General features: G+C 41.6%; 1 protein-coding gene across 1 annotated transcript in view; it reads left to right on the forward strand.

Annotated features, from left to right (window-relative positions):
* Positions 1 to 9,867, forward strand: part of ptchd4 (patched domain containing 4) — a 108,057-nt gene extending 98,190 nt beyond the window's left edge. The window contains exon 3 of the mRNA XM_072279078.1: positions 7,422 to 9,867. Coding sequence (XP_072135179.1) covers positions 7,422 to 9,058 — 1,637 coding nt within the window. The 3' untranslated portion in view covers positions 9,059 to 9,867. The remainder of the gene's footprint in view (positions 1 to 7,421) is intronic.
* The last annotated feature ends 1,604 nt before the right edge of the window (positions 9,868 to 11,471 follow it).

Below are 11,471 nucleotides of genomic sequence, written 5' to 3' on the forward strand. Positions count from 1 at the left end.
TTGGGTTATTTCTTCAGTGGTTTGATCGGGGCACGATTGCGCAAGCGCGTGGACGTCAGCTAGTGAGAGCAGCAAGAAGAGTTTAAAAGGAGACAGCCTTATAGAGTGGGTGAGAAAGTAGAGGGAGACAGAGTAGGAAGGCTTAGGCTTTGGCTCTGGCTCAAGGGGGCTTCGGTGCTAACGGGTTGAGGTGAGGTAGGTTGCCTGAGTAGAATACAGACAGGAAGTATGAGTGTGAGGCTGGTTTTCTGTGCTTGGTGTCAGATGTGGGAGATCCGGCAGATTCCCAGCCTCCCGGACGGCCACATCTGTGCCAGGTGCATTGAGCTGCAGCTCCTTAGGGAATGTGCTAGGGAACTGGAGATGCAGCTCGATGAACTTCATCTGGTCAGGGAGAGTGAGGAGGTGATAGAGAGGAGCTATAGGCAGGTAGTCACACCAGGGCCTGGGGAGACAGATAAGTGGGTAGCAGTCAGCAGAGTGAAGGGCAGGAGCCAGATGCTAGAAAGTAACCCTGTGGGTGTATCCCTTAACAATAAGTACTCCTGCTAGAGTACTGTTGGGGGAGACAGCCTACCTGGGGAATGCAACAGTGGCCATTGGGACCTCTTCTGGGGCAGGAGTGACCTGTACAAAGAGGACGGGTTGCACTTAAATCCCGGGGGACCAATATCCTGGAGGGGAGGTTTGCTAAGGCTATTGGGGAGAGTTTAAACTAGAATTGCTGGTGGGTGGGGGGGTGGGAACCTAACTGAAGAGACGAAGGAAGAGGCAGTTGGCTCACAAATAGAGAAAGCTTGTAGACAGTGTGAGAGGGAGGATGGGCAGGTGATTGAGAAGGGTCGTGCTCAGACCAAAGGTTTGAGATGTATCTATTTTAATGCAAGGAGTACTATGAACCAAGCAGATGAGCTTAGAGCATGGTTCAGCACTTGGAGCTATGATGTTGTGGCCATACAGAGACTTAGATGGCGTAGGGGCAAGAATGGTTACTTTGAGTGCCATGCTTTAGATGCTTCAGAAAGGACAGGGAGGGAGGCAAAAGAGATGGGAGCATGGCACTGTCATCAGAGATAGTGCCATGGCCATAGAAAAGGGTGAAGACATGGAGGGATTGTCTACGGAGCATCTGTGGGTGGAAGTTAGGAACAGGAAGGTGTAAATAACTCTACTGGGTGTTTCTGATAGACCACCCAATAGTACGGGGATATTGAGGAGCAGGTAGGGAGGCAGATTCTGGAAAAGTGTAATAATAACAGGGTTCTCGTGGTGGGAGATTTTAATTTCCCAAATATCGATTGGCATGTCCATAGAGCAAGGGGTTTAGATGGGGTGGAGTTTGTTAGGTGTGTTCAAGAAGGTTTCTTGACACAATATGTAGATAAGCCTACAAGAAGAGAGGCTGTACTTGATCTGGTATTGGGAAATGAACCTGGTCAGGTGTCAGGTCTCTCAGTGGGAGAGTATTTTGGAGATAGTGATCACAGCTGTATCTCCTTTACCACAGCATTGGAGAGGGATAGGAACTGACAAGTTAGGAAAGCGTTTAATTGGAGTAAGGGGAAATATGAGGCAGGAACTTGGAAGCACAAATTGGAAACAGATTTTCTCAGGGAAATGTACGGAAGAAATGTGGCAAATGTTCAGGGGATACTTGAGTGGAGTTCTGCATAGGTACGTTCCAATGAGACAGGGAAAGGATGGTAGGGTACAGAAACTGTGGTGTACAAAGGCTGTTGTAAATCTAGTCAAGAAGAAAAGAAGAGCTTACGAAAGGTTCAAAAAGCTAGGTAATGATAGAGAGCTAGAAGATTATAACGCTAGCAGGAACGAGCACAAGAAAGAAATTAGGAGAGCCAGAAGGGGCCATGAGAAGGCCTTGGCGGACAGGATTAAGGAAAACCCCAAGGCATTCTACTAGTATGTTAAGAGCAAGAAGATAAGATATGAGAGAATAGGACCAATCAAATGTGACCGTGGAATAGTGTATATGGAACCAGTGGAGATAGCAGAGGTACTTAATGAGTAGTTTGTTTCAGTATTCACTACGGAAAAGGACCTTGGCAATTGTAGGGATGACTTACAGTGGACTGAAAAGCTTGAACATGTAGATATTAAGAAAGAGGATGTGCAGGAGCTTTTGGAAAACATCAAGTTGGATAAGTCACAGGGACCGGACGAGGTGTACCCTAGGCTACTCTGTGAAGCAAGGGGGGAAATTGCTGAGCCTCTGGCGATGATCTTTGCATCATCAATGGCAATGGAAGAGGTTCTGGAGGATGAGAGGGTTGCGGATGTTGTTCTATTATTCAGGAAAGGGAGTAGAGATAGCCAGGAAATTATATACCAGTGAGTCTTACTTCAGTGGTTGGTAAGTTGATGGAGAAGATCTTGAAGGGCAGGATTTATGAACATTTGGAGAGGCATAATATGATTGGGAATAGTCAGCATGGCTTTGTCAAGGGCAGGTCGTGCCTTACGAGCCTGATAGAATTTTTTGAGGATGTGACTAAACACTTTGATGATGGTAGAGCAGTAGATGTAGTGTATATGGATTTCAGCAAGGCATTTGACAAGATACCCCATGCAAGGCTTATTGGGAAAGTAAGGAGGCATGGGATCCAAGGGGACATTGCTTTGTGGATCCAGAACTGGCTTGCCCACAGAAGGCAAAGAGTGGTTGTAGATGAGTCATATTCTGCATGGAGGTCGGTGACCAGTAGTGTGCCTCAGGGATCTGTTCTGGGACCCCTACTCTTTGTGATTTTTATAAATGACCTGGATGAGGAAGTGGAGGGATGGGTTAGTAAATTTGCAGATGACATAGAGGTTGGAGGTGTTGTGGGTAGCGTGGAGGGCTGTCAGAGGTTACAGAGGGACATTGATAGGATGCAAAACTGGACTGAGGACTGGCAGACGGAGTTCACCCAGATAAGTGTGAAAGTGGTTCATTTTGGTAGGTCAAATATGATGGCAGAATATAGTATTAATGGTAAGACTCTTGGCAGTGTGGAGGATCAGAGGGATCTTGGGGTCTGAGTCCATAGGACGCCCAAAGCTGCTGTGTAGGTTGACTCTGTGGTTAAGAAGGTGTATGGCATATTGGCCTTCATCAATCATGGGATTGAGTTTTGGAGCCGAGAGGTAATGCTGCAGCTAAATAGAACCCTGCTCAGACCCCACTTGGAGTACTGTGCTTAGTTCTGGTCGCCTCACTATAGGAAGTATGTGGAAAACATAGAAAGGGTGCGAAGGAGATTTATAAGGGTGTTGCCTGGATTGGGGAGCATGCCTTATGAGAATAGGTTGAGTGAACTCAGCCTTTTCTCCTTGGAGTGACGGAGGATGAGAGGTGACCTGATAGAGGTGTACTGTATAAGATGATGAGAGGCATTGATCATGTGGATAGTCAGAGGCTTTTCCCCAGGGCTGTAATGGCTAGCATGAGAGGACACTATTTTAAAGTGCTTGGAAGTAGGTACAGAGCAGATGTCGGGGCAAGTTTTTTACTTAGAGAGTGGTAAGTGCGTGGAATGAGCTGCCGGCGACGGTGGCAGAGGAGGATATGATAGGGTCTTTTCAGAGTCTCCTGGATAGGTACAAGGAGCTTAGCAAAGTAGAGGGCTATGGCAAACCTATGTAATTTCTCAGGTAAGGACATGTTCTGCACTGCTTTGTGGGCAGAAGGGCCTGTATTGTGCTGTAGGTTTTTTTATTCTATGTTTCTAATAATACTGAGAACATAAGTTGTAAAGATTTCTTGAAAGTGAGTCTGTAGATCAGAGAATCAGTTCTTTATCCCTGCCCTCCAACTTGGGCAAAAGGTACAAAAGCATGTACCACCAGTGGCAAGGATAGCTTCTATTCTGCTCTATAAGACTATAGTAGTCCAGTATGATAAGATGGACACTTGACCTCACAATCTACCTCATTATGCCTTGAACTGCATTATCTACCTGCACTACACTTTCTCTGTCATTTTAGCACTTTAGTCTGCACTTTGTTATTGCTTTTCCCTTGCACTACCTCAATGTACTGATGCCATGAAATGATCTGTATGGATAGCAAGCAAATATTTTCACTGTACCTCAGTATATAAGGCAATAAGAATCAAATTTACTAATCCACCAATTTAATTTCTGTCACAAGCCAGTTTTTGGATTGTATCAAAATTTTGTTGGAAGTTCCAGATGCAATCTGTGAAGACATTTTAATAAACAACAGACTTTGAACTGCTGGTGTCTCTTGTGTCTGTGGATTCATTGTTGGAGGGTAAGAACTCATTGAGCACACTTGCTTTACAAATGAAGTCTTAAGAACTATCGATGATACATTCTGTCCAATATTCTATATTATTTTAACTTGTAGTTTATCTTCTGAAGTCTATTCATTGTAATTTAATTGAGGACAGTTCTAATAACGTAATTACCAAGTTCTATGTGAGCTTATTTAAATATACTGTTGGCCAGAAAGAACGACAGTCTACAGATCAGTGAATTCAAATGAATCAAGGACAGTGCAAGCAGACACACTAATTGTCTTTGTTCTTGCCGTGTGCTTGGGGATGGAGGCTGCCATTTTGTGAGGACACTCTATTCTCCATTTTGTGTGCTTGACATGCTGGGCTTGATCAATGTTTTAAAGAAGACACAATGATACGTCAGGAAATCCACTGGACTGGAGATCATTTTCAAATAATAAGTTATTTGTGAGATGTTCTTTAGTTGAATATAATATGCAGGTTTGTGAATGTTGGAATTGGTGCCTGCCTGGAGTGATTCAAGCTCGTTGCTGATTGGGAACAAAGAGCCATAAATTATTGACTGTCACTTGATGGGAAGACGGCAATAAATGGATGCTGGTTTGGAGCAGAGCCAATAACAAGGTGTTAAAGGTCAGACACAGGACCTTTACAACAATACTATGATGGCTTAGCTCTATGTCCATTAATGGTTAACTTACAAAATATACCATAAGACCATAAGATAGAGGAACAGAATTAAGCCATTTGGCCCATTGAGACTGCTCCCCTATTTGAACGTAGCTGATTTCAAAGTTCAAAGTAAATTTATTATCAAAGTACATATATGTCACCACATATAACAGTAAGAATAATTTTCTCATGGGCATACTCAATAAATCTATAGCATAATAGCTATAACACAATCAATGAAAGACCACACCAACTTGGGTGTTCAACAGGCTTGCAAAGGACAACAAACGGCAAATACAAAAAGAAAAATAATTATAATAAATAAATCAGCAATAAATATTGAGAACATGAGATGAGTTCTTGTGAAATGGAGACATCTCTTTCTCCCATCTTACTAATGGTGTTCCATAGGGATCAACATTGGGACCACTTTTTTGACGTTACAATGATTTGGAAGATTGAGTAGATGGCTTTGTGGCCAACTTTGCAGCTGATATAAAGATAGGGGCAAATAGTGTTGAGAAAGCAGGAAGGCTGCAGAAAGACTATACAGATTAGAAGAATGGGCAAAGAAGTGACGGATGGAAGAGTGTTGAGAAATATATGGTCATCCACTTTGGTAGATGGAATAAAAGCGTAGACTGTTTTATAAATATGCAGAAAATTCAAAAATATGAGGTGCAAAGAGCCTTGGGAGTCCTCGTGCAGGGTTCCCTAAAGGTTAACTTGCAGGTTGAATTGGTGGTGAAGAAGACAAATGCAATGTTAGCACTTGTTTTGAGAGGACTAGAATATTAAAGTAAGGATGTAATGCTGAGGCACTGGTGAGGCCTCACTTGGAGCATTGTGAGTAGTTTTGGCCCCTTATCTAAGAAAGGATGTGCTGACATTGAAGAGGGTTCAGAGGAGGTTCACGAGAATGATTCCAGGAATGAAAGGGTTAATGTATAAGGACCATTTGATGGCTCTGTGCCTGTACTCACTGGAATTTAAAAGAATGGGGGGATTCACTGAAACATATCAAACGATGAAAAACCATGATAGAGTGCATACGAAGAGGAGAGGATGAATCTTACAATGGGGGAGTCTAGGACGGGAGGTCACAGACTTGGATCAGAGATGAGGAGGGTGGTGAGTCTGTGGAATTCATTGCCACAGGCGGCTGTGGAGGCCAGGGCACTGGGTATATTTAAGGTGGAGGTTGATAGGTGCTTGATTAGTCAGGGCGTGAAAGCTTAAGGGAGAAGTCAGGAGATTGGGGTTGAAAGGGAAATGGATCAGCCATGATGAAATGGCAAAGCTGTCCTGATAGTCTGAATAGCCTAATTCTGCTGAATTAGGGTCTCAGCCTGAAATTTCAACTGTTTATTCATTTTCATAGATGCTGCCTGGCCTACTGAGTTCCTCCAGCAAAAACAAGAGAGAAACTGCAGAGGCTGGAAATCCGAGCAACACACACAAAATGTGGAGGAACCCAGAGAAGCCAGGAGGCATCTACGGATAAGAGTACGGTCGGCACTTCGGGCCGAAACCCTTTGGCAGGACTGGAGAAAAAAAGCTGAGGAGTAGATTTTAAAGGTGGGGGGAGGGGAGAGAGAACACGAGTTGATAGGTGAAACCAGAAGGGGGAGGGTTGAAGTAAAGAGCTGGGACATTGATTGCTGAAAGGGATATTAGACCATGAAAGAAAGAAAAGGGGGAAGGAGCACCAGAGGGAGGCGATAAGTTCCTCCAGCATTTTGTGTGTGTTGCTTTGGATTTCCAGCATCTGCAGAATTTCTCGTTTTTGTAATTCTGCTCCTATCTTTTATGGCCTTAATAGACTGTATATGGAGTGAGTAGGTAAAGGAAGCATAAACGTGGTGAATATGTATTCCTTGATAGTAACTGGGGGTCTTGTTGTGACCGCAGATGAGCATGACAGGATCTGAACAGGTTAAAAACACCAGCAATAACTACAGCTCACTACGAGAAGCACAACTTCATAAACCACCCCTGATCACACATGAGATAAAGATTGCATGCAGTCTTGTGACTGAGCAATTTTCCGTCAGAGAAACTTAAGGTCAATATCATTTCAGTGTGTTTCCTTCCCCCCAGCCCCAAAGGAAGAATCTGTGCATCCCATTGCGTCACGCACAAAATGCTGGAGGAACCCAGCAGGTCAGGCAGCATACCACTCATTGTACTGCAGGAAAACAAAGTTAATGTCACATTGTCATTTCAGCTTCCTTCCTCATTTTCCAGCATGATATTCAAAACTAAGCAATTCACATTTTTGCATATAAGTTAAAAACAATGAAGATATTAGTCAATATTGTACGGTACCGTTACTAATGGTTGAGACTTGTGCATCTGGATAGGGCATAAACTGTAATTACTTTTATTAAACTAAACAAGCAGGATTAATATCTATGAAATCACCATAAGTACTTGCTCACATTACGTTCTCATATGCTAACAATTCTACTTTTCTACTTTCTAAAAGGCCACGGAACTAAAGGAGTATTCGAGCTTCTCGCTGGATGGCGGAGAACAAAAGAAGATTTACCATTCAAGGAAAGAATAGCTGCTGCCTACTCAGATGTGATGGTGTCCTACACGATGACAAGCTCACTCTACATCATCACGTTTGGGATGGGCGCAAGCCCATTCACAAACATTGAATCTGTTAAAATCTTCTGTCAGAACATGTGCGTCACTGTTCTCGTGAACTATTTCTATGTCTTCTCCTTTTATGGCTCTTGCTTGGTATTTGCTGGACAACTGGAACAGAACCGCTACCACAGTATATTTTGCTGCCGAATTCCTTCACCAGAGTACCTGGCCTCCAGGCCTGTGTGGTTTAAGGCGATGATGAATGATGGATTCCAGCAGCCCAGCTCTCATGAATGTGATCCATACCAGAAACATTTCATTCAGCGTTTCTTGAGGGAGCATTATACTGAATGGATCATTAATACCTATGTCAAGCCTTTTGTTGTGTTACTGTACCTGATTTATGTGTCGTTTTCCTTTATGGGATGTTTACAAATCAGTAATGGGTCAAATCTTCTTAATGTGCTTGCAAGTGACTCACAAAGTGTTTCTTTTACAATAATCCAGCAAAAATACTTCAGCAACTACAGTCCAGTCATAGGATTTTATATCTATGAGCCAATAGAATACTGGAACATAACAATACAGGAGGATCTGCGAGTTATCAGCAGGGGGTTCATCAGAATATCATGGATTGAGCATTACTTACAATACTTAAAAAAACTCAATGTCACAGTACTAACCAAAAGCGATTTCATCAATATTCTAGCCAATTCATTTCTGAAGCAACCAGAATTTCAAAACTACATGGATGATATCATTTTCTCAAAGACATCAGAGGAAGTAGATATCATTGCTTCCCGGATGTACATGGTGGCTAGAACTGCAGAGAATATTCATGATGAAATGATTGATTTGCTGGAAACACTGAGGAAACACTCCCTCATTTCTCGAATAAAATACATAGTGTTCAACCCGACATTTGTTTTCATGGATCGATATAGTTCTTCCATCACTTCGCCGGTCCTGAACTCCAGTGTTAGTGTCCTGGTCATCCTGCTGCTGACTATTTTCCTGGTTATCAATGCACTAGGTAATGTTTGGGTGATACTTAGTGTTACCTCAATGGAGTTTGGTGTGGTTGGACTGATGACACTATGGAAGGTAGATATGGACAGCGTTTCAATCTTGTGCCTTATCTACTCTTTGAACTATGCCATAGATCACTGTGCACCTCTGCTCTTTACATTTGTTTTAGAAAAAGAACGCACCAGGACTGAATGTATCAAAAACTCTTTGGAATGGAATGGAGCAGCCATCTTGCAGAGTAATATTTGTTTTCTTTTAGGGTTATTGTCCCTGTTTTTTGTGCCTTCAAATTTGACCTTCACACTGTTCAAATGCTTACTCCTCACAGTCACCTGCACACTGCTACATTGCTTTGTAATATTACCTGTCTTTTTAACATTTTTTCCTCCATCTAAGAAAAGACACAAGAAAAGGAAACGTGCAGAAAGGAAAGAGGAGATTGAATCTGTGGAGGTACGAGATAACTCAGGAATGGTTGATCATGTCACCTCAGTCTGAGCACCTGAACAAAATAACACTGGAAAAAATGTGTATCAGACAGAGCCACACAGCAGGTGATTTGACTCCCTGCTAAGGTCTGAGCTTACTTCAATCCCAAGAGCTTGTGCTGGCCAATAGGTCAGGACAAAGGAAGCATGGGAAATCTGCAAAGTTTTATCAATAAACAGACCATCAGGAAAAGACTTCAAAAGAACAGATCTCTTCCACCTAACACTAAAGGTGCATTAAAAGTAAAATACAAATAATTGGTAAATTATCAATTATAATTTGAAGGTTTAAGTACAAACAGCTATGTGCTATATCTTATCACCTTCAGTATTTGATGCTTTGAACTGGAATGGAAAAACATTGGACAGATTGAGAAGTGTTGTACAGGAAAGATACTCTCTTTGCATGAATGTCACACTAATGGACTATCAATGAAGAATTTCATTAATGGGAAAAAAGCTAGTTATAAGAGAACATTCACAATGCAAAGCCTTATGCACCAATGTTTTCCACGAAGGTGTCAGGAAGACTTGCTTTGTCTTCCACAGCATTAAAATTTAATGTGAATTTTGGATAATTACTGCTGATCACAGTAGACAACACATCTCACTTTCTTCCCTCTTGTAACTAAGCCAAAGGGCAGTGAAGATTGTGAGTCTACTTGATAAACATGAGGTCTGTGTGAGAGGAAATTAGCCATTATTTTACTACAGATTTTTAAAAACGACACACCATATATTTTTGATCGTGCTTTCATTATCTTTCAGCAAAGGTACTATAAGTCTCATTAAGTTCACACATCTTGTTGCAGAAATAACCTCCACTGACTAATTTTCAAAATGGTTAGCTTATTACTTAATGAACCTTGCAAAATATGATGTGCTCCAATGGAAAATAATTATCTTAACAGCCATTAATGTACATGCCATTTATTTAAAAAATCTAAAATAAATAATTAAGAATTGCTGAGAGAGGTGGTAGAACTCTGAAACTAAATCCAAAACTGTTGTCAACATTCAACAACCAGCAGGTCAAGTAAAGCCTGTGTAAAACACAGATAAGTTAATATTTCAGATACAGAAGCATCATCAACTTCATTGTTAAGTTATTCTGTCTCCATTGACAATGTTCTGCGCCAGAAATTTAACTCGTGAATTTTCTGTTTTTGACACAGGATCAATAGTTCTGTTGTTAACGTATATTCTCTCTCCTGCTACACACATCAAAGTTGCTGGTGAACGCAGCAGGCCAGGCAGCATCTCTGGGAAGAGGTACAGTCGACGTTTCAGGCCGAGATCCTTTGTCAGGACTAACTGAAAGAGCTAGTAAGAAGGGGTTCGGCCCAAAACGTCGACTGTACCTCCTCCTAGAATGAAGGATCTTGGCCCGAAACGTCAACTGTACCTCTTCCTAGACGAAGGGTCTCAGCCTGAAACGTCGACTGTACCTCTTCCTAGAGATGCTGCCTGGCCTGCTGCATTCACCAGCAACTTTGATGTGTGTTACTTGAATTTCCAGCATCTGCAGAATTCTTCCCGTTTGCGTTCTCTCTCCTGCTGTTTTTTTCTGCCTTTTGTCACAATAGTTGCAATAGGAAATGCAGGTATGATGACAGCATTATCTTGCATAGACTTTATTATTTCAACAGCAAAAGTACTGAAAATTAGGTCATTCAGGACACTAATATAATGAGAATTTTCTTAGTCTCACAAACTATTTACAACACCATTTATTTAAAAACGTTAAAATTATTATTCATATGATATGAATAGTGGACCTTTGTTTTTTTCATTACTTGACTCAGGTGAAGCTGAGTTATGTCCTTCATGGAAATTCAATGCCTCTGGTCACAATTTGCATAACTACTCTCTGTTCTCTAGTTGCATTTGCCAGGGTTTCCTTTCCCTATTCCATTGTGTGAAATTATCTCAGTAAAGGTTTTTCTCAAAAGGAGATTAAGTAATTTCAAACTCATTATTCCGTTCTTTATTTTTATCACAAATTAGGCAGTTGTTCTGCTAAATTACTCTTCAAAAGTTGAATAAATTGTTTCTTCCCAGGATCATCTAAACTCTCTTGAAACTTTTTACTTTGAAACTCTGCTGTTTGAAGTCGTAGTACAGAAATACTCCTGACCAGTCACAAATAACATTTTCCCACGATCATTCTCTTTTATCTCCTTCTCGACTTTGATAAAGTTCACCATACCATTCTCGTCCACTGCTTCTCAATAGTCTGCCCGCCATCCATGACTAACCAGACAGCAAAGGCAACTCTTCAAAGCCTGCATCATTACAATGCAAGATTTATAAATAATCCTTATTGTACACAAGCTCACCATTGCATTTCCATATCCAAATGTGGAATCAATTTCCACATGTTAGCAAGTCATCTCTCTCAACATGTCCACTGTCTCTATGAT

This window comes from Mobula birostris, chromosome 2, assembly GCF_030028105.1.
Source record: "Mobula birostris isolate sMobBir1 chromosome 2, sMobBir1.hap1, whole genome shotgun sequence".
NCBI classification, from domain to species: Eukaryota; Metazoa; Chordata; class Chondrichthyes; order Myliobatiformes; family Myliobatidae; genus Mobula; species Mobula birostris.